The following is a 24,569-nucleotide window of genomic DNA, read 5'->3' as shown; positions in this document are numbered from 1 at the left end:
GATACTGGGATAGCTGCTACTGGATACTGGGATAGCTGCTACTGGCTACTGGGATAGCTGCTACTGGCTACTGGGATAGCTGCTACTGGCTACTGGGATAGCTGCTACTGGATACTGGGATAGCTGCTACTGGCTACTGGGATAGCTGCTACTGGATACTGGGATAGCTGCCACTGGCTACTGGGATAGCTGCCACTGGCTACTGGGATAGCTGCTACTGGATACTGGGATAGCTGCTACTGGCTACTGGGATAGCTGCTACTGGATACTGGGATAGCTGCTACTGGCTACTGGGATAGCTGCTACTGGATACCGGGATAGCTGCTACTGGCTACTGGGATAGCTGCTACTGGCTACTGGGATAGCTGCTACTGGATACTGGGATAGCTGCTACTGGATACTGGGATAGCTGCTACTGGCTACTGGGATAGCTGCTACTGCCTACTGGGATAGCTGCTACTGGCTACTGGGATAGCTGCTACTGGATACTGGGATAGCTGCTACTGGCTACTGGGATAGCTGCTACTGGATACTGGGATAGCTGCTACTGGCTACTGGGATAGCTGCCACTGGCTACTGGGATAGCTGCTACTGGATACTGGGATAGATGCTGACTGGCTACTGGGATAGCTGCTACTGGATACTGGGATAGCTGCTACTGGCTACTGGGATAGCTGCTACTGGATACTGGGATAGCTGCTACTGGATACTGGGATAGCTGCTACTGGCTACTGGGATAGCTGCTACTGGCTACTGGGATAGCTGCTACTGGATACTGGGATAGCTGCTACTGGCTACTGGGATAGCTGCTACTGGATACTGGGATAGCTGCTACTGGCTACTGGGATAGCTGCTACTGGATACTGGGATAGCTGCTACTGGATACTGAGATAGCTGCTACTGGATACTGGGATAGCTGCTACTGGCTACTGGGATAGCTGCTACTGGCTACTGGGATAGCTGCTACTGGATACTGAGATAGATGCTGACTGGCTACTGGGATAGCTGCTACTGGATACTGGGATAGCTGCTACTGGATACTGGGATAGCTGCTACTGGCTACTGGGATAGCTGCTACTGGCTACTGGGATAGCTGCTACTGGCTACTGGGATAGCTGCTACCGGATACTGGGATAGCTGCTACTGGCTACTGGGATAGCTGCTACTGGATACTGGGATAGCTGCTACTGGCTACTGGGATAGCTGCTACTGGCTACTGGGATAGCTGCTACTGGATACTGGGATAGCTGCTACTGGCTACTGGGATAGCTGCTACTGGATACTAGGATAGCTGCTACTGGCTACTGGGATAGCTGCTACTGGATACTGGGATAGCTGCTACTGGCTACTGGGATAGCTGCTACTGGATACTGGGATAGCTGCTACTGGATACTGAGATAGCTGCTACTGGATACTGGGATAGCTGCTACTGGCTACTGGGATAGCTACTACTGGCTACTGGGATAGCTGCTACTGGATACTGGGATAGCTGCTACTGGCTACTGGGATAGCTGCTACTGGCTACTGGGATAGCTGCTACTGGATACTGGGATAGCTGCTACTGGCTACTGGGATAGCTGCTACTGGCTACTGGGATAGCTGCTACTGGATACTGGGATAGCTGCTACTGGCTACTGGGATAGCTGCTACTGGATACTGGGATAGCTGCTACTGGCTACTGGGATAGCTGCTACTGGATACTGGGATAGCTGCTACTGGCTACTGGGATAGCTGCTACTGGATACTGGGATAGCTGCTACTGGATACTGAGATAGCTGCTACTGGATACTGGGATAGCTGCTACTGGCTACTGGGATAGCTGCTGACTGGCTACTGGGATAGCTGCTACTGGCTACTGGGATAGCTGCTACTGGATACTGAGATAGATGCTGACTGGCTACTGGGATAGCTGCTACTGGATACTGGGATAGCTGCTACTGGATACTGGGATAGCTGCTACTGGCTACTGGGATAGCTGCTACTGGATACTGGGATAGCTGCTACTGGCTACTGGGATAGCTGCTACTGGCTACTGGGATAGCTGCTACTGGCTACTGGGATAGCTGCTACTGGATACTGGGATAGCTGCTACTGGCTACTGGGATAGCTGCTACTGGATACTGGGATAGCTGCTACTGGATACTGGGATAGCTGCTACTGGCTACTGGGATAGCTGCTACTGGCTACTGGGATAGCTGCTACTGGATACTGGGATAGCTGCTACTGGCTACTGGGATAGCTGCTACTGGATACCGGGATAGCTGCTACTGGCTACTGGGATAGCTGCTACTGGCTACTGGGATAGCTGCTACTGGATACTGGGATAGCTGCTACTGGATACTGGGATAGCTGCTACTGGCTACTGGGATAGCTGCTACTGGCTACTGGGATAGCTGCTACTGGCTACTGGGATAGCTGCTACTGGATACTGGGATAGCTGCTACTGGCTACTGGGATAGCTGCTACTGGATACTGGGATAGCTGCTACTGGCTACTGGGATAGCTGCCACTGGCTACTGGGATAGCTGCTACTGGATACTGGGATAGCTGCTACTGGCTACTGGGATAGCTGCTACTGGATACTGGGATAGCTGCTACTGGCTACTGGGATAGCTGCTACTGGATACCGGGATAGCTGCTACTGGCTACTGGGATAGCTGCTACTGGCTACTGGGATAGCTGCTACTGGATACTGGGATAGCTGCTACTGGATACTGGGATAGCTGCTACTGGCTACTGGGATAGCTGCTACTGGCTACTGGGATAGCTGCTACTGGCTACTGGGATAGCTGCTACTGGATACTGGGATAGCTGCTACTGGCTACTGGGATAGCTGCTACTGGATACTGGGATAGCTGCTACTGGCTACTGGGATAGCTGCCACTGGCTACTGGGATAGCTGCTACTGGATACTGGGATAGATGCTGACTGGCTACTGGGATAGCTGCTACTGGATACTGGGATAGCTGCTACTGGCTACTGGGATAGCTGCTACTGGATACTGGGATAGCTGCTACTGGATACTGGGATAGCTGCTACTGGCTACTGGGATAGCTGCTACTAAATACTGGGATAGCTGCTACTGGCTACTGGGATAGCTGCTACTGGATACTGGGATAGCTGCTACTGGCTACTGGGATAGCTGCTACTGGATACTGGGATAGCTGCTACTGGCTACTGGGATAGCTGCTACTGGATACTGGGATAGCTGCTACTGGATACTGAGATAGCTGCTACTGGATACTGGGATAGCTGCTACTGGCTACTGGGATAGCTGCTACTGGCTACTGGGATAGCTGCTACTGGATACTGAGATAGATGCTGACTGGCTACTGGGATAGCTGCTACTGGATACTGGGATAGCTGCTACTGGATACTGGGATAGCTGCTACTGGCTACTGGGATAGCTGCTACTGGCTACTGGGATAGCTGCTACTGGCTACTGGGATAGCTGCTACTGGATACTGGGATAGCTGCTACTGGCTACTGGGATAGCTGCTACTGGATACTGGGATAGCTGCTACTGGCTACTGGGATAACTGCTACTGGCTACTGGGATAGCTGCTACTGGATACTGGGATAGCTGCTACTGGCTACTGGGATAGCTGCTACTGGATACTAGGATAGCTGCTACTGGCTACTGGGATAGCTGCTACTGGATACTGGGATAGCTGCTACTGGCTACTGGGATAGCTGCTACTGGATACTGGGATAGCTGCTACTGGATACTGAGATAGCTGCTACTGGATACTGGGATAGCTGCTACTGGCTACTGGGATAGCTGCTGACTGGCTACTGGGATAGCTGCTACTGGCTACTGGGATAGCTGCTACTGGATACTGAGATAGATGCTGACTGGCTACTGGGATAGCTGCAGACTGGATACTGGGATAGCTGCAGACTGGATACTGGGATAGCTGCCACTGGCTACTGGGATAGCTGCTACTGGATACTGGGATAGATGCTGACTGGCTACTGGGATAGCTGCTACTGGATACTGGAATAGCTGCTACTGGCTACTGGGATAGCTGCTACTGGATACTGGGATAGCTGCTACTGGCTACTGGGATAGCTGCTACTGGATACCGGGATAGCTGCTACTGGCTACTGGGATAGCTGCTACTGGCTACTGGGATAGCTGCTACTGGATACTGGGATAGCTGCTACTGGATACTGGGATAGCTGCTACTGGCTACTGGGATAGCTGCTACTGGCTACTGGGATAGCTGCTACTGGATACTGGGATAGCTGCTACTGGCTACTGGGATAGCTGCTACTGGATACTGGGATAGCTGCTACTGGCTACTGGGATAGCTGCTACTGGCTACTGGGATAGCTGCTACTGGATACTGGGATAGCTGCTACTGGCTACTGGGATAGCTGCTACTGGATACTGGGATAGCTGCTACTGGCTACTGGGATAGATGCTACTGGATACTGGGATAGCTGCTGACTGGCTACTGGGATAGCTGCTGACTGGCTACTGGGATAGCTGCTACTGGCTACTGGGATAGCTGCTACTGGCTACTGGGATAGATGCTACTGGATACTGGGATAGCTGCTGACTGGCTACTGGGATAGCTGCTGACTGGCTACTGGGATAGCTGCTGACTGGCCCTCACTGTCAATGAGAAGAGCACCAGCAAATCAAATATGTAGAAATAACAAGAAAACATAACTCACGATAAAATGAGACAAAAAAAAACCCCATTGCACTTTAACCAGAAGGTCACCGGTTCAAGTCCCGGTCCAGACAAAATACTAAGTGTGGACTAGTGGCTGGAGAGGAGCCAGTCTACCTCCAGGGCACTGCCGAGGTGACCTTGAGCAAGGGCCCCCAAATAACCTGGGCCTATGACAGCATATTGATTACTGTATTGATTAACTTTGTTAAAAAGGAAAGTCTTTAATCTACTCTTAAACATAGAGATAGTGTCTGCCTCACGAACCAATCAGGGAGCTGATTCCACAATAAAGGAGCTTGATAACTGAAACTCCGCCCCCTATCTGCTCTTGGACAATTTTGGAACCAACAGCTGACTGGCAACTGCTTTCTCGAAAATCTTAGACAGAAATGGAAGGAGATTTTCGAGAAAGCAGTTGCCAGTCAGCTGTTGGTTCCAAAATTGTCCAAGAGCAGACAAGATTGTCCAATCCTAGACAGAAACGGAAGGCCCCTCCACTGAGCTGCCACCTTATCGTGGTGGGTTTGCGTGTCCCAATGATCCTAGGAGCTCAGTTGTCGGGGGCTATATGCCCCTGGTAAGGTCACCCATGACAAACAGGTCCTAGGGGAGGGAACAGACAAAGGGTGCCTCAAAAAATCCCTCACGACGAGTACAATAATTGGTCCTGGGCTAACCTCGCCCGGACGCGGGTCACCGGGGCCCCCTCCTGGAGCCAGGTCTGGGGGTGGGGCACGATGGCGAGCGCCTGGTGGCCGGGCCTTAACCCAGCCCGAAGAAGCAACGTGGGACCTTCTTCCCCTGGGCTCACCACCCATAGGAGGGACCAGAGGGGCCGGGTGCAGTGTGAGCTGGGCGGCAGCCGAAGGCGGGGACCTTGGCGGTCTGACCCTCGGCTCCAGAAACTAGCTCTAGGGACGTGGAACGTCACCTCTCTGGCGGGGAAGGAGCCTGAGCTGGTGTGCGAGGTTGAGAAGTTCCGATTGGATATAGTTGGCCTCACCTCGACACACAGCAAGGGCTCCAGAACCACTCTTCTTGAGAGGGGTTGGACTCTCGTCCACTCTGGGGTCGCCACTGGTGAGAGGCACTGAGCCGGGGGGCAATACTTATTGCCCCCCGGCTCAGTGCCTGTATGTTGGAGTTTACCCCACTAAACGAGAGGGTAGCCTCCCTCCGCCTTCGGGTGGGGGGGACGGATGCTGACTGTTGTTTGTGCCCATGGTCCAAACAGCAGTTCAGAGTTTTAGACCCTTCTTGGAGTCCTTGGAGGGGGTACTGGAGAGTGCTCCTTCTGGGGATTCCCTCGTTCTGTTGGGGGACTTCAACGCCCATGTTGGCAATGACAGTGAGACCTGGAGGGGTGTGATTGGGAGGAATGGCCCCCCTGATCGGAACCCGAGTGGTGTTTTGTTATTGGACTTCTGTGCTCGTCACAGATTGTCCATAACAAACACCATGTTCAAGCATAAGGGTGTCCATATGTGCACTTGGCACCAGAACACCCTAGGCCGCAGTTCGATGATCGACTTTGTAGTCGTCTCACCGGACTTGCGGCCGCATGTCTTGGACACTCGGGTGAAGAGAGGGGCGGAGCTGTCAACCGACCATCACCTAGTGGTGAGTCAACTCCGATGGTGGGGGTGGATGCCGGACAGACCAGGCAGGCCCAAACGTATTGTGAGGGTCTGTTGGGAACGTCTGTCAGCATCGCCTATCAGAAGGAGTTTTAACTCCCACCTCCGGGAGAGCTTCAACCATGTACCGGGGGAGGCAGGGGACATTGAGTCCGAGTGGACTATGTTTCGTGCCTCCATTGTTGAAGCGGCCGATCGGTGCTGTGGCCGTAAGGTGTTCGGTGCCTGTCGTGGCGGCAATCCCAAGACCTCTTGGTGGACACCGGTGGTGAGGGATGCCGTCAAGCTGAAGAAGGAGTCCTATCAGGCCCTTTTGGCCTGTGGGACTCCAGAGGCAGCTTACAGGTACCGACAGACCAAGCGGAGTGCAGCTACCGCGGTTGCTGAGGCAAAAACCCGGGCATGGGAGGAGTTCGGTGAGGCCATGGAAAACGACTTCCGGACGGCTTCGAAGAGGTTCTGGACCACCATCCGGCGTCTCAGGAGGGGGAAGCAGTGCACGGTCAACACTGTGTATGGTGGGGATGGTGCGCTGCTGACCTCGACTCGAGACGTCGTAGATCGGTGGAGGGACTACTTCAATCCCACCGACATGCCGTCCAGTGAGGAAGCAGGGCCTGGGGACTCGTGGGTGAGCTCCTCCACCTCTGGGGCCGAGGTTGCCGAGGTAGTTAAAAAGCTCCTCGGTGGCAAGGCCCCGGGGGTGGATGAGATCCGCCTGGAGTCCCTTAAGGCTCTGGATGTTGTAGGGCTGTCATGGTTCACACGACTCTGCAACATTGCATGGACATCGGGGGCAGTGCCTTTGGATTGGCAGACCGGGGTGGTGGTCCCTCTTTATAAGAAGGGGGACCGGAGGGTGTGTTCCAACTACAGAGGGATCACACTCCTCAGCCTCCTGGTAAGGTCTATTCAGGGGGACTGGAGAGCAGGAAAAGGGTGGAGTGTACCCTCCAGGTCGGGGGAGGAGATCCTGCCCCAAGTGGAGGAGTTCAAGTACCTCGGGGTCTTGTTCACGAGTGAGGGAAGAATGGAGCGAGAGATCGACAGACGGATCGGTGCAGCGTCTGCAGTGATGCGGACTCTGCATAGATCCGTGATGGTGAAGAGAGAGCTGAGCCGAAAGGCGAAGCTCTCGATTTACCGGTCGATCTCCGTTCCTACCCTCACCTGCCGGTCGGTCTCCGTTCCTACCCTCACCTATGGTAACGAGCTTTGGGCAGTGACCAAAAGAACAAGATCCCGGGTACAAGCGGCTGAAATGAGCTTCCTCCGTAGGGGGGCTGGGCTCTCCCTTAGAGATAGGGTGAGAAGCTCAGTCATCCGGGAGGAGCTCAGAGTAGAGCCGCTGCTCCTCCACGTTGAGAGGAGCCAGATGAGGAGGCTCGGGCACCTATTCAGGATGCCTCCTGAACGCCTCCCTGGTGAGGTGTTCAGGGCACGTCCCACCGGGAGGAGACCACGGGGAAGACCCAGGACACGCTGGCGAGACTATGTCTCTCGGCTGGCCTGGGAACGCCTCGGGATCCCCCCGGAAGAGCTAGAGGAAGTGGCCGGGGAGAGGGAAGTCTGGGCTTCCCTGCTTAGGCTGCTGCCCCCGCGACCCCCCCGGATAAGCGGATGAAGATGAGATGAGGTGAGAAATGGAAGATTCTAAGTTGGCCTACAGTCAGCTAATACATCAGGATCTATTGTTGTTTTTAAGAAGAGGTAGCCTGTGAGTAATGATAGATTAATTATATTTAGCAAAGGACTTCTAGCTGAGGGGAAGACTTCTTTAAGCAGCTTAGTTGGGACCGGGTCTCAGAGACGAGTGCGCGGTTTAAATAAGTGGTCTTTTTGTTGAATGATTGCCTGCTCACTGTGGATTATGAGGAACATGGTGTCAGCACTGGACTCCATTTCTCAGCCACACATCAGCACAGTCAAAAAGAAAAGCTGAAGCCTTATTGTTCCGCTGGTGTTTATCTCTTACTTTGAAATGCTTGAGAGCAATACTGCAGGAGCGGTGATGCCTCGGCCTCGTCGATCTGCTTGCTTCAGCTTTGTGATTAACAGGAAGCTGCATCGCTCAGATGCTCCAGCTTCAACCGTCATCATGTCTTTATTACAGGACTTGTAATTCTCTTGTGTGTGTGTGTGTTCCCCCCCCCCCGCCCGCCATGAACGTGTGACTAAAACGGCTATGACTGAACAAACATCAGCAGCTGCTTCTTCTCGTCCGTTGGCCTCAGTTTGATTCAAGCGAATAGGAGTTGATGGTTGTTATTTCTGACATGATGAAGCAAACGCTGCATTTAAAAAAACATTTTTATAAGATTGTCATGTTTCAGTACAGGTGGCAAATTAAGAATAACTTACTATCTACAAAGAACTATTCACATTTTTTGTACAGTTACATATTTGTCATTAACATTTGTGACTTTTTTTTAGACACCGTCAGCAATATTTTGTTCATACATTATCATCTGAACAGTTTCAGAAACAAGATTTTTCGAAGCTACATTCGAGCAACTTCAAAATGTAAAAACAGGGTGCTAAATACACACAACCACAAACACACTGGTTTCAAGTTTCTACCTGAACACCATGTGGTTTCAGCAGGATATGAACCCAAGAGAAAAGCTTAAGTGCTCGTCCAACAAACGGTGAACGCATCAGTTTCCCTTCGGACGCAAAATTCCCACCTGCCAAATATAACAGCTGCAGGGTGGTGGAGCAGCCAGCGGCCCCAGATTGCTGCTACCGGCTGCTCCATGGCGGTCGAGGCCTGGCCCAGCGAGCAGGCGACATCTTGGATCGGAGCCCCCGCCACCACTGATTTAATCATTTGAATCAAAGCAATGGAAAGACTAAACATGGCCTGGGCTTTAGATTCAGCCACCGCCGTGTGCAACGTGAGACTGAACTTGTGATGTAAGATGGCCGTCTCACCAATGTGCTTTTCTTTAAATATGAGCTCCGAAAGCGCCAGACGCTGTCATCTCAAGATGATGTCACTCTTGCTGCGGCGATTCATCTGTACCTTTGTACCCTAAATAATAACAGGCACTGTAACGTCCATTAGGAACACCACTTCTTGGCACAGAAAACATTATTTTTTAATAAGCTGCTAGCTCACCACATGCCAACTAAAGTTCTGATAAAATGCTTGAATATCTTCACATCTTGCGTCCTGAAATGTGACATCTCATTATGCACCAACACAGCTACGAAAGAAATCTACAAAGTCTACCAGGAAGAATCTGGGCCGCTCAGCTGCCAGTTGTTGTGCAATTCCCCACCAGCACCAGAGATTATTAAACGATAAATTAAGAGGTTAGAGGCGGGTGGGAGCAATGGCGAGGCACACGGTAGCGGAAGCATCAGGCGTGGACGTGCTTTTGGCGTCGCAGATGCAGAGGGAAGAAGGGCCCTTCAGCGTCACTACCCAGAGAACTGCTGAGAGATTCCTCGCCTGAACTCATCACGTCCTCACAGGAGTCCTCACTGTGGACACAAACACGGGTCCACGGTTACTGCACAGCCTGCATCCTGTTACACAGGGTGTGTGTCTGTGTGTGTGCGTGTGTGTGCTGTTGAGTGTCGTGAGTGTGTTGGTCGCCCGATGGTTGACAAGCTGCGCTGCGCTCGTCAACTTGTCGTCTTCTGCGTTGCAAAAGCAATAGCCCCTTACGCCTAGGATAGGCGCTCGGGCCTAATTATGCATTTTATTTATATAGCACTTTTCTGGAAACCCAAAGACGCTTTACAGTGTACATAATATAAAAACAGCGAAGAAATACAGACAATAAAAATGTGAACACGGTTATAAAATCAATAAAATTCAAACAGTAGAATTATACATTATAAGCAATGTCAAACAGATGGGTTTTGAGTTCTTTCTCGAATGTGTTACGATCCGGGCGGGCTCGTAGCGGTTGTGGTAACGTGTCCCAGGGTGGAAACGTGATGTAATATTTATAGACCATGTTGTGCTAGTAATGCGCTTCGTTTGGCCTGGCTCAGTTGACTTCTGCTCAAAGTCAAATGCCCAGTTAAAGAACATCACGTGGCTTTTAGAATCATTGAGTGAATTCAACCAGTGTTTTCACAAGGGGTGAATCTTGGTGCTTGCCTCGTGCTGTGACTTGTGACTCATCCGACTGTCTGCGGATCCAAACTATGAAAACGAGCTAGTTAATGATCACCGTCAGCTGGAAACAGTCAGACTTTGAGGCAAGGAGGCCTCGTGACATCTGCGTCTGTGACTCGCACTGACGCATCAAGATCAAAACCGATGTGAACGGTAACACACCGGTTACTAGCACGGTACCGTATGTATCCGTCCCGTTTGCTCTGACCCAGATGGTCCTTGGCTTTCTGCTTGCGCTGAGGTGAAGGTTCACCCGAGTCTCTATAGGAGCTAAATGAAGTCTTTAAAGCACATGGAGCGCTGAACAGAGACAGCCATGCGTATCTGATGGTCTCTTTGTCACCCTTTTGGAGTGGCTCCACAGTGTTTCATGAACAGACATCTCCTTAATGCTGAATCAACATTTTGGTCAGAGGGATTAAAGCTTCTGTTCGGAAAGAACCGGTCAGAAAATGTTTGCTCGGCTTCTTAGTCTCGTCATTTCTTACGTCTTAGATCTCCTTGTTTTGATTTGATCAGTTTGTTTCTTCTTATTTGTCGAACTAAATGGTGTGTTTTGGGTCTTGGCCTTGTTAATAGGTTGCCTGCTTGCGTTTGGGGCTCTGACCTCTCGCTCTCATCCCAGCAGCCCTCTGGAATGGTCGGCAGCTCGGGGACGCTGCGGGCGCTGTGCAGGCTTTGGGCGGTCCGTCGGGACACGATCCACTGCAGCTTCCTGTGGTTGGGTTTGCTGCATTCAGGAGACGCGTAGTCCGACAAGCACAGAGCCACACACTTGCTCCACTGCAGCAGCTCCCCGTCCGCGATCTGAAACAACACAGCAGTCCATTTTAGCCGGCCGATCCTCTGACCTGTGGATTAACGGCTGAATAAAGTAAGGTCATTACTTCACTGTTACTATAAAAGGGAAACCTGGTTTCTTTTTCAGGACCTGAGGAACCAGGTTTCAGAAACGTGATCCGCTGGTCATGAAATAAAAATATACAGGAGCATGAACTTCACATTGAGTGAAGGTGTAATGCTCCATTTAGGGTTGAAACACACCCAGATTACAGAACATTATTTTTTAAGGAAACATAAATGTAACCAGACGACATGAGAAATAAAGATTTCCTGAGGGGGTAAATACGGCCAATCGCATTTAGGTAAAGAAAGTTGATCATGCCTCGAAATATTAGCTCTTAAATCACAAACAACCAGAGTGATCAGACATCCCACCGTACCTACAGCCTTTTAAACATTTCCTTTCACATGGAGTCAACACCCGACAGCAGGTTACAGAACCAGATCTGAACCAGAGCTAAGAATAAACGGAACTGTGTGGAATGACTTCTCACACCGCACGTCCCGATTCCCTCACTGTTTAAATGGATGGTCGTTAAACGGCTTCCTGTTTGCGTCACATCCTGGATTTAATCATTTGCTCTTTTGAAATGAAACCTTCAGGCTCTGAACTACTCGGCTACTTCTGTGGAAAATGAGTTGCACTCAGTTACTTCATCTTCTAGGGTCGTCCCTTTTCTCTCCCTGGAGGAGAACGTTTACCTTCAAGTGTGTCTGGATACGATAGGCTACCTCCAGCATGTCGTCCGACTGAACGGCTTCAGCCTCCTGCATCAAGAGAGACAAGGCTAGGACGGACGGCTGGGTAGACAAAGAGAAGCGGAGGCGACGGGTTTAGTTCATTACCAGAGTCAAACAATAGTCATTATTCTGCTGAGTCCTACCTTTGCTTTAGAGAAGGAGATTCGGCACAGGCAGGCTTTGAGCTGAGCCTCCAGCTTCTCCAGCTTCAGAGCTTCCTTCCTGTTTACGCACACGCACACGCACACGCACACACAGTCTTAGATGTGTGATTTCAGGCCACCGTGAGCCTAGGTTCTGTCCAAAGTTTCTGCCTGTTAAAGGGAAGTTTATCCTTGCCTCCCGTTGTGGGTCAAGCTGGGTTCTGTGTTTCCCTGCTAATCCTGTAAAGTGCCTAGAGATGACTTCCTGTTGTGATCTGGCGCTCTAGAAATAAAACTGAATTGACGCTTCCCAGATTGACAGAATTTCACTAATCCCTCAAATTATTTGCTGTTAAAACTGGGACCACAGTAAACACTAAATGCTTTGGGAAACAAAAGTACCGTAATTCCCGGTGTACAAGCCGCTACTTTTTTCCAATATTTTGAACCTTGCGGTTTATGCAACGACGCGGCAAATTTACGTATATTTTCCAACTTTCGTTACGAGCCGTGTTTCGTTAAAGCCTATTTATTTTCGTTACGAAATTAACGCCCGCCCGCCTGGAGGGAAAGCCCCGCTTGCGCGTAGCTGGGGAGATCCGCGAGAAGGGCCCGGCGCTCGTCCAGAGTCGCCGCCGCCGGACCGCCGTACTCGGCCCCCCGCCGCCGGACCGCCATCCGCTACGTGGCGTCGGACGCGCCGCGTAGCGGGGAAGGAACCCGCCCCCTCGACCTCCCGGGCGTCCCCACCCCTGCCGCACCACGCTCGCGCGGACGGAGGATGAGGGGCACGGGGGCAAGGGGGACGGGGACACCCCGCCCGGCGGGCGCGCGCGCCGCGCAGCCTCCGACGGGCGGAGAGGGGAGGGCGACGGGGCGACTGCTCCCCCAGCCGCGGCTCGAGCCCAGCCCCGCTTCGCACCCCAGCCCGACCGACCCAGCCCCTAGAGCCAATCCTTATCCCGAAGTTACGGATCTGATTTGCCGACTTCCCTTACAGCTACCTTGATCCAACATGCCAGAGGCTGTTCACCTTGGAGACCTGCTGCGGATATCGTTACGAGCCGTGTTCCGTTAAATATCATTTGTTTCAATGTACCGGTAGACACCTGCAGTTTACGAATATGTGCGGCTTATTTTTGTACAAAATAAATATTTTTTTAAAATTCAGTGGGTGCGGCTTTTTCACAGGTGCGCATAATAGTTCAGCAATTACGGTAGATGGATGGATGTTTCATTTTTTTCCATTCAGAATAAATTAAATAAGGTTATAATTTTCCAGATTGTCACATTTAAATTACAATTATACATTTTAAGATTGCAGAATTCCTTAATGTGCAAAGCAATAAATGCATTTAGTCACTTTGTTCATTTTAGCATTTGATGTTAATCATGATTATTTCAGTCACACTGATTTTAATGGCAGGAGACAAAGAAATCATGATGGGATTGTTTGAAATCAAAAACTAAAAGGTTATTTCTTTACATAGTGTGGATGAATCTCAGCAAGTCAAGCATTTCCCAATGATTGTTTTGACAATTAAACATATTCCTAACCTTAAAACAACATAAATGTTAAAGTAAAACAAACTTTCAGGATTTTCTACAACGCTGGATAAACTTAACTAACCTAAAAAACGATTATTGGACCGTAGCAGGAATGAACTGAAGGTCTCACCTGTCTGTGGAGTGTGAACGTGCAATCCGGTGGCACAGGTGCAGGAAGGTTAAGGCAGTGATGGCTTTGGACTTGAAGTTCAGCTTCTCCGCTACGATCTTCTCCATGCGCTCGAGGTCGGAGACGGTGAATCGGCACTGCCCGATACGGATGAGCTCGTCTGTAGATGTCAGATTGCACGCCTCCTCCGTCACTTTGGCCGCCATGCTGAGGCAGCTGAGGCTGACGCAGGACAGGTGCTTTGGCTGAATCTGAGGTGGACAGCACAGTTAGGAAATGACTGGTCATAATAAACCTACTTCAGTTGAACGTTCTGCTTATAGTGGCTTTACTTTTAGAAGGTTCATGAATAGAACCAACGTTCCACCAGAATATGACGAATGAAGGCTTAAGTGTCTCGTGCTCTGTTAGGTGAGGAACGTGGGTACCCTCATCAGTGCCAGGAACCTGTCCAGCAGGTTAACAGCCAGGACAAAGGTCTGCGTGGTGTAACCGAAGAAGCTGGTCAGGCTCCACAGGTCCTCCACTTTGGCATCTCTGGCCTTGGCTGAGATCCGACTGTCACCCTGGGAAATAAAGATGTACCTTTGATTAACCTGGTTTATCAGGACACGGATGAAGTACTAAAAAGACCTGGCAGCCACATTTACACTCCGTGACTTGTTTAAACCCAAATGATGGCTAATGATTTCTCAAATGTGCTCACCTGCACTGTGGATTCGATGAAGCTCAACCCGGTCTCCTTCGGCAGATACTGGGCCTCCTGCTCACGATTCACCCTCAGCTCCTTCATCAGCTTGAAGGCGTCCATGTCTGGAGTCTGGAGCAACTGAGCTCTCGTTATTATCACTGCAAGGCAGGAGAGCATCAAGATTCAGCTCTAAAACCTACAAAATAGACAACACAAACTGTATTTCAACAGCATGCATGAAATTGGGTTCAGCATCTAGTATTTTATTTGTATTGCAGTGCTTATCAATGATTTCCTAACTCAATATGTTGTATCAAACAGAGCAGAACAACAAAGGTTCCCTGGTCTGGGAGAATAACATGTTTATTGTTTGGCCCTAATTTAACAAGAAAAATGTAACGTCGAGACAAAAATCTATTTTTCAAGAGCATCCGGGGGAGACTGGTCAAGCAGCGTGGCTGCGGAGAAGGATAAGAATAAGCACAATGCTAAACGCGCAGACTGGGCCCTTATAAAGGAGCTGATCGAGCCATGTTTACGTTCTATCGGGGTCAGGGGTCACAGATGGTCTCCGGCGTCAGAGCCCCCCCTGCTAGACGCCTTCGCTGCCCCCCTCCACCGAAAAACAACTGCCTTTTCACGGTCAGGATCTAAAACACGCTAAATCCGAACCCCGACGCCCGGAAGTCACCGATTCTACCGTTTTAGGTGACGACGACCGAGCAGCTAGCAGCTAGCTAGCTAGCAGCTAGCTAGCTAAAGTTTTAAATCCTCCGGAGGGGGGGGCTGAGCGGAATCACAACCAACAAGAATGTTTGACATCAAACTGTATTTTAAAGGTTGTCGCGCCGTGGAAACAGATTAAAATGTGTTTATCCTGAATGTTAACGTTGAATAAAGCTCGGCTTCAGAATGTAGGACGGATAACGACGGCTCGCTAAACAGGACATTATAGCAGCGTCAAACGCTTAGAACGCTCCGAGTATATTAATAAAGAAAATAAATACTAAAATACTTTTGTTCAATTTAACATATACATTAATTCTCTCTTTTTTCCGTGTAGTATGTGTAATACAGGTACAGGTTTACATATTTATAACCGTTTACCTGTAACAAGCTAAATCCACATATCGATTCCTCTGCTGCCCTTCTCGGCTTTAGCTGCTCCCTTTTTTCTTTTGTTGATGTTGATGTTGCTCACGCTCACGCTCACGCCCACAGAGTGACGCCACGAGAAAGCAACCAATCAACGTCTCTGATTCAACAACAGGAACTGAATAGATTTCCACGTCTGTTGTGTTTAATAGAAAAAATCGATTGTCACATCAAAAAATCTGTTTTTTAAACTTAATTCCGAATATGAACAAAACATTTGATATAAGTAATCGATCTTCTTTTTACCACTAAATACCACGAGTCTCGAAATTCAGTCCATCCATTACGAGGACCATCCACCTCTAATTGATATTTCCATCAGCCAATCAACTAGTAGGAGTTTGGTGCGTTCAAATAGTCCGCCCAAAATGAAACCGTTTGATTGGCTCATGGGGATCCTGACGCAATCTTATCATTACGTACCTAGCGGATACTACTACTTATATGCAGTGATACTATTACTTATATGCAGTGATACTACTACTTATATGCAGTGGTACTACTACTTATATGCAGTGATACTACTACTTACATGCAGTGGTACTACTACTTATATGCAGTGGTACTACTACTTATATGCAGTGATACTACTACTTATATGCAGTGGTACTACTACTTACATGCAGTAGTACTACTACTTACATGCAGTGGTACTACTACTTACATGCAGTGGTACTACTGCTTACATGCAGTAGTATTACTACTTACATGCAGTGGTACTACTACTTATATGCAGTAGTACTACTACTTACATGCAGTGGTACTACTACTTACATGCAGTGGTACTACTACTTACATGCAGTAGTATTACTACTTACATGCAGTGGTACTACTACTTACATGCAGTGGTACTACTACTTACATGCAATGGTACTACTACTTACATGCAGTAGTATTACTACTTACATGCAGTGGTACTACTACTTACATGCAGTGGTACTACTACTTACATGCAGTGGTACTACTACTTATATGCAGTGGTACTACTACTTACATGCAGTGGTACTACTACTTACATGCAGTGGTACTACTACTTATATGCAGTGGTACTACTACTTACATGCAGTGGTACTACTACTTACATGCAGTGGTACTACTACTTACATGCAGTAGTATTACTACTTATATGCAGTAGTACTACTACTTACATGCAGTAGTATTACTACTTACATGCAGTGGTACTACTACTTATATGCAGTAGTACTACTACTTACATGCAGTGGTATTACTACTTACATGCAGTGGTACTACTACTTACATGCAGTGGTACTACTACTTACATGCAGTGGTACTACTACTTATATGCAGTGGTACTACTACTTACATGCAGTAGTACTACTACTTATATGCAGTGGTACTACTACTTATATGCAGTAGTACTACTACTTACATGCAGTAGTATTACTACTTACATGCAGTGGTACTACTACTTACATGCAGTGGTACTACTACTTATATGCAGTGGTACTACTACTTACATGCAGTGGTACTACTACTTACATGCAGTAGTACTACTACTTACATGCAGTGGTACTACTACTTACATGCAGTGGTACTACTACTTATATGCAGTAGTACTACTACTTACATGCAGTAGTACTACTACTTACATGCAGTGGTACTACTACTTATATGCAGTGGTACTACTACTTATATGCAGTGGTACTACTACTTACATGCAGTGGTACTACTACTTACATGCAGTAGTACTACTACTTACATGCAGTGGTACTACTACTTACATGCAGTGGTACTACTACTTACATGCAGTGGTACTACTACTTATATGCAGTAGTACTACTACTTACATGCAGTAGTATTACTACTTACATGCAGTGCGTAGTGCGTACCTAGCGGGTTTTTATTGTCTTGGGTGCTTCACTCCCAAAACAAACTTCAGAAAGTACATGAAATTAGGAACAGAATATTAGGATATTAATTAATATTACGCCATTTAGGTCTTAATTAACAACATAACTGGTGCCTTCTTGATTATTTTGTGATAATACAGCAGTTAATAACTAATGCATTTAGTACATGTTGTAAAATAAGGCAGCGAAAAGGTGTATTTTAAAGCCTGACCCTTTGTTCGGCCAGTCTGACGTCACTCGGCCTCCTGGAGCGGAGGTGGAGGTGGAGGTGGGCGGAGCTTGGTCCACAGCGTCCCGTTATCGGAAGTGGACGTTTCTGTCCGTTCCGTTCTTTTATTTTTATGTTTTTTTGGCCACAGCTCCGTTTCCCATGTGATTATCACAAGTGTAGGGAATTTCCACAACGTGTTTACATGCCGACAGAACAACAGGGCCGCCATTCTCCTCATTGAATACGCACCCACAACGGAGAACAAGAACCGGACAATGGACGCCACGGTGGACGCCACGATGGACGCCACGATGGACGCCACGATGGACGCCACGGTGGACGCCTAACCCTTCATTTGTCCTTGGATTCAGCGGACCGGATGAAACCCAACTGTGGTTTTCGCCAGTTCGCAGGGGAGGTAAGGCTACGACTACTTCCTGGACCGGGTCAGTGCTGCAACTAACGAGCTGTTATAGTTGTAGTCGTCTTTACGCTCCGGTTCCCTTTGCGTGTTAAACACGAGTAATCATTTTAACCTTTGTATGCGTGTGTGGCCCGTAAACCTTTATGCAGGTAGCTAGTTGCTAGCTGCGTTAGCTGTCTAGCAGGGTTTCAGGGATTATTCGGTAATGCACCTGCTTCTGGAGGTCCCGCGGGTCCGGACCCAGACGACCCCCCCGCGGGGGTTAAAGCTAAGCTAAGGGGAGGGAGTCGGGTTGCGCTGCTGCTCCAATCATAAGAGGGAGACTGATTTGTTTATAACGACTTGGGCTCAGACGTAACTTTAATTTACTGGTTGATGTGTCAGTAAACGCAGCCCGTCACGATGATCAGCTTTACGCTCCAAAAACACGACTGAGTAATTATTATTCATGAAAACATTCTGCATCACAGTCATTCATGCGTTGCCGTATCCGCACACAAACATTAGTAACGCGTTACTCACAAGAATGAACTATTATGAACTATCCTGTCAGTCTGCCCCGGGGCAGCTGTATCTGCCCCAGGGCAGCTGTATCTTTCCCAGGGCAGCTGTATCTGCCCCAGGCACAACGTGAAGCGTCTTTGGGTGCCAGAAAGGCGCTGTATAAAACCAAGCATTATTATTATTATTGAGTGAATCGTTTAAATGATGCGAGCTGTTAAGCGTGCGTTCAAACTGCGCTGTTTCATCGCATGGCGTGATGCTCCGTGCGTTTCTGCAGGTCGCTGCATCCAGTGGGGAGGCCGGCTCAACCAGGGGAGGACGGAATGAAGTTCTTCCAAACCTTGGGAGGCCAGAGGCTGTCGTTTCTTCTGGAAAAGGCGGCCTCCAGAGGATCTATGTGCCAAAGAAGCCCTCCTCACTGGTAACCGTGTGACATGCACAGCTTTCCACAGCGGACGGCAACGCTATCATGAGGAATGAGTAGGGGCGGTGGTTGAGAGGGTCGTCCTGTGATCGAGAGGTTGGAGGTTCGATTCCCAGCTCGGGCACATGTGTGCACTGAATGTCGGTGGGGTCAGGACTGATGGCTCGGATTGGCAGCCTCGCCCTTGATGCCCATACAGTGTAAAGCGTTTGAGTATCTAGAAAAAAAATATATAGCTATATAAAATCAATGCATTATTATTGAAAGTTATTGATTCAAGTGTACACAAGGAAAGAAACTCTCCCCCAGAGTTTCACACTAATGGCCTTAAACGGTAGAGCTATTTAGATTAGACACAACTGGGTTGAATTGTGTAATTATAGTAATTCTTTGTTCTGGAAATAACTTCCAAAAAGCCTTCTAAATGTGAGAATGGAGTTGACCTTAAGCCAGTACTTGCTGAAGGTCTACTGGGAGCTCAGCAGGGTCCTGTTGTGGACAGGCCAGCAGTGATGTATGGATTCATCGCTTGATAAATCTAAGGGAAAGGTGAAAGAATAATAAGTCTGATAGCTGCTATCAGGAACGAGTTCCTCCAGTTCTCTGCCTGCGTTTTTGAGGGATCAGGTCACGGTCTGAAGGAACTCCTTCAGACCGTGACCTGATTGCCCTCAGATTGGGAAGGATTCGCTGAATTGTGTCCAGCTGAGCTCATTTTGTGCCGAGTTAAATTTCTCTCTCTATTAAAGAGTGCATGTGGTAGACGACTTAACTGCCCAAGTGTAAACCACAAATAATGGAAGTTGAAAGGATAATTTATGCATGATAGAATAGAATAGAATAGAATAGCACTTTATTGTCATTTCACACAGTGATGCAATGAAAGACTGAAGAATGATGTAAATAAAGACTAGCAGGTGTTAAAGTTTCATCAAAGTGAGGGCTGTACACTGTGATACTTATTATTGAGGTAGACGTTTACTTAGCGAGGAGTCGTCTGATCCCTGCTCTGTTTCAGCATAGCCATCATGAAGTAATCTCATATTAGGAACGCAGCGAGCGAACAAAGACGCCACCGAAGCGTCCTCCGTTTCACGCAGTCAGCCGAGAGTCAAGCCTTCAGCTACACATATAATACGCTGTTTATAGCTAAGGCTTGTGTTAAATATTGGTGATTATACTTTAAATACTGCTCTTCTTTCTGCACAGTTGTTCTCTTTAGAGCTCAGAGATCTGAGTGCTTTGACGTTCCCCTGAGTTTCACTACTATTATATGTTATTTTAAATGTTTATTCTCCTTTATAAACATTGCAAAAAAACACCTTAAATTAAATTAACAAAAGGCTAAGCTTAGGAAAACTCATTTCTGAAGCTTTAATCAAGCCTCTTGAAACAGCCTTTTAGTATTCTTAATACTAGTTTTGGAAATATTTTATGTTGATAGAATGTATTAAACTAGAAAAGCACCCGGAGAGTGCAGACCTCCGCCCAGCTGCTCCTTCCCATCGTAATTGGATTGACACCGTCCACATGTTGATCTGGATCATTGCCAAAAGATACTTTAAACTCCGCCTCTGCCGAGGGGACCTCGTTGTCCTTTAAATCTGCATTTCTGTCTGTAATTGAGAAGATAGCACCCATAACAGCTGTTCGGGTCAGAACCCGTACAGAACCTTGGATGAAGGGGGAAATATTGAATGCCATCAAGCTCAGAAACAAATGTTACTCTGAGTACAGAAAAACCAACAACGAGGAACTACTTGAAAAAAGCAGAAAACTACGCAATGTGGTTAACAAAATGATAAAAGATGCCAAAAAGAATTTCTTAAATGATAACATTCAGGCAAACAAAAGCAACCCACAAAAACTGTGGGAGGCCCTAAAACAATTAGGCTGCAGCAACAGACTCCAAACAAAAACCAGTAATATCTGCATTAACTCAAGTGGTTCGCTCCAGACCGACAGGCTGGTGCTAGCTAATTGTTTTAACAGCTTTTTCACCACTATTGCCCCCTGTTGGTCAGCAAACTCCCCCCACATTCAGGTCTGTATGGTTCTGACCACATCCAGACTCACTATGAGAAGCTAGGTGCTAAAAAGGACACTTTCTCTTTCACACCTGTAAATACCGTTGATGTGCTAAAACAACTAATTGCCCTTCAACCTAACAAGGCCACAGGCCTTGACAACATACCCACCCGGTTCCTCAGAGACGCAGCTGTCTCTATCGCCCCCGTGGTAACCCATCTGATAAATGTATCCATCAATCAGTGCCACGTCCCACAGGAATTCAAGACGGCGCGGGTTATCCCTCTGTATAAAAAAGGAAACAAATTAGAACCTGGCAACTACCGCCCTGTTTCCATCCTTTGTTCCATCTCAAAGGTCATGGAGAGAATAATCCAGGAGCAAATCAACCGCTACCTCGCCGAGCATAGCCTGCTCTTTGAATTCCAATCGGGCTTCAGAACATCCCACTCCACTGACACATTTTTATCATCCTCTAAGGTGATAAAAAAAAGTCAATCAGAGAACAAGATTTTTGGGCAGAATGTCTGCTTTTGTCTCCGGACTCTTGCTGGAGCCCTCGTTCAGCCCCTCTCTGACTATGCTAGCACCTCCTGGTATTCCAACATCAAAATGTCCCTGAAAACCAGGCTCCAAACCTCCCAAAACAAACTGATTCGGCTACTCCTCAATCTGGGGCCCATGACCCACCTTCTTCCTGGACATTTTGCTAGCCTAAAATGGCTCAGGGTAGAAGACAGGGTTAAACAACTCAAAATGGGATTGGCATTTAAAATAGTCAATGCAGCTCTGCCCTCAGTCCCCTCAATCCCTGCATACCTGAATAAACACCTCCACAGCCACAACACTAGAGGGAGCTCAAACAACAACCTGATTACCCCCTCCCACAGGACTAACATGGGTAAATCATCTTTTTATAATACGGCCACCCAAGGGTGGAACGGTTTGACTCCCGCCCTCAAAACATGCACCTCTTTGGCCTCCTTCAAAACGGCCCTAAAAATACACCTTTCAGGGGGACAGAAACGGAGATAGTCATCACGACTCTCTCCGGATCAACCCCCCCCCCCCCCCTCCTTTTGTCCACCTACGTTGTACATACTATTTGTCTTTTTAATTTTAATTTATTGTAATTTTGCATCTGTGGTGTAATTTATTTTTGATGTATTGTTATTTTGCATCAATTGAGTTATTGAATATTGGTTTTATTTTTATTTGTATTGTTAAATTTGTATTGTTAATTGTCGATGATTTATATACGAAGGACTTTCAACGGAAACAAGACCACAAGGGCTTTTTTGAAATGCTCCTCTTAGACAGGATGTTTGACTGTACTTGTACTGTAATTCTACTGTGTGACTGTACGTGTACTCTAACATTCTATCTAATAAATATATTCGTCATCATCATAAATTGTTGAAAATAATACAGAGAAGATTTGTATGGCAGGGGCTAGTATGCAGGGGTTGCAAATGCAACCTCACGGGCCGTCTGGTTAACACAGACATGGGCAAACCACGGCCCGCGGGCCGTATACGGCCCGTTATGCTTTTCAATACGGCCCGCCGAACTTGTCCAATTACCAAGAAATTCAAAATCATAACTTTCATTTTGTCCCTGCAATACCCGTGTTTCACCAGCAGATGGCGCACTGATAACCGCGGTGGCGTGTAGCGAATTACTCTTTGCATTAGTTTCTTTTTCCCCATTACTCTCTGACCCCGTCTGTAGAAATGAGCGGATCAAAGAAAAGCAAAGTAGACGGTGAGGGCCGAGTGTTTAATAAAGAGCGCACAACAAGATTTCTTTTCACCGAAATCCGATCTACGGCTGCATGTCTGATATGCCAAGAAGCCGTTGCGGGTTTTAAAGAATATAATATCAGCCGTCACTTTGCCACAAAGCATGCAAACTGCGCCAGCAAGCAATCGATGCAAGAACGGGAGTTCTGCCGTCGCTTCTCTGATTTAAAGAAAATTGACGCATCACTTCAGCTGGTGTCCCGTCCCGTCACAAGACCCCGAAACCGCACCGCAGGATCTGCAGGATAAGTTCAAGTCTCTTAACCTGAATTACTTTTATGTCTCACTTAACGAAGCAACGTTTCCAAACGTCCGGAGGACGGAACAGAAGATGCTGCTGTTTGGCTCGACCTACGTGTGTGAGCAGACGTTCAGCGTCATGATCAATAAATCCCGTTCTTCTAATGAAGTGCGCATTTATGCACAGCAGTGGAACAACAATGAGTGCAGCAGAAATGATTGAGATTTAGTATTTCGTGTTTTGATATGTTTTGAATGTTTTAAGTGATCATCTTTTTTCAATAAATGTTGATTTATTTAACTTTACGCGTTCAAGTGAAATTTATTAAAAACAGATGCAATCACCAGGTTTGACAGATCAGTGTCTGTTCTATTTTAATCTGTTTACATTTCTCCTCACACCGTTGTGCCAAAATATGCGTAAATGCTGCATCTTGCATATTCATTGAGACAAACGTACTACCTGCATTAGGGCTATTTTGCACATTTGAAAGACGCAGTCCTTCGTACACACTGTTAGTAAATCTGGTTGTACATTTATCTGTGTGTTTACTGTGCTATGAGGTTTGCACACTACACGCAGCGCTTTAGTATATCTAAACACTCATCCAAAAGCTCCTGGCCCGGCCCCTCTGTCAAAATTTCAAACCCAATGTGGCCCGCACGTCAAAAAGTTTGCCCACCCCTGGGTTAACAGGAGCTAATGTAGCATTGCCAGTTTCTCCCTTGAGCTGGTCCCAAACTGGATAAATGCAGAAGGTTCTGTCAGGAACGGTATCCGGAGTAAATACCGTAAGAAAGTCATACCGGATCGGTTGAGGCCCGGCCTAACAATGACTACCAGCAGCGTTGTTTACCCATGGTGTGCCGCCCACAGATCGCGTTCATGACTCCAGTTCTTTTAACAGATGTTTTATTGGTTATACATCGTAGAACTAAAATAGACAAATTAGAAAAGCAACATTATTGTAAGAAAAGAAATTAATAACACTCGTGCTAATACAATCAGCTGACAACAGAAATAATACTGACCACTTTGGCCTGCTTCAATACGATACATGGGCAGTTATCTTCTGGTAGTAGTCTTCATTGTAGTAATATAAAATAAACCGGAGGGCTATCGGCCTTGCATCTGAGCACGGCACAGCTCAGCCCCTCTCTGCCGCTAACTCCGGAACCGGAACCTCTCCTTGCCTTACAAAATAAGAGAGCCCTCTTCAAAATAAAAGTAACGCAGCTGTGCTGCAGTTACACATGGGATGCTGCTGGAAATTGGATTACTGTGGGTTGCAGATATAGACGAAGAAGAGGAGGAAGACAAGTGCATCAGCAGCAAGAGAAAAGGGAATGGAAGAGT

General features: G+C 47.8%; 2 protein-coding genes across 2 annotated transcripts in view; one reads left to right on the top strand and one right to left on the bottom strand.

The window, feature by feature from the left end:
* taf1c (TATA-box binding protein associated factor, RNA polymerase I subunit C) overlaps positions 1-57 on the top strand; it is a 10,657-nt gene extending 10,600 nt beyond the window's left edge. Inside the window, exon 16 of the mRNA XM_068753096.1 lies at positions 14-57. Coding sequence (XP_068609197.1) covers positions 14-57 — 44 coding nt within the window. The remainder of the gene's footprint in view (positions 1-13) is intronic.
* Positions 58-8,650: 8,593 nt separating this feature from the next.
* ccng2 (cyclin G2) lies at positions 8,651-15,726 on the bottom strand. Its single transcript, XM_068752858.1, has 8 exons — positions 15,661-15,726; positions 14,569-14,711; positions 14,291-14,428; positions 13,863-14,113; positions 12,185-12,263; positions 12,003-12,101; positions 11,065-11,264; positions 8,651-9,811 (listed from the first exon to the last, which is right to left on the bottom strand). The coding sequence occupies exons 2-8, from the start codon at positions 14,671-14,673 to the stop codon at positions 9,688-9,690; spliced, it is 996 nt and encodes a 331-aa protein (XP_068608959.1). The 5' UTR covers positions 14,674-14,711; positions 15,661-15,726; the 3' UTR covers positions 8,651-9,687.
* Between the last annotated feature and the right edge of the window lie 8,843 nt (positions 15,727-24,569).

Source organism: Brachionichthys hirsutus, chromosome 19, assembly GCF_040956055.1.
Source record: "Brachionichthys hirsutus isolate HB-005 chromosome 19, CSIRO-AGI_Bhir_v1, whole genome shotgun sequence".
Taxonomy (NCBI): domain Eukaryota; kingdom Metazoa; phylum Chordata; class Actinopteri; order Lophiiformes; family Brachionichthyidae; genus Brachionichthys; species Brachionichthys hirsutus.
This window is presented reverse-complemented; position numbering and strand designations above follow the sequence as displayed.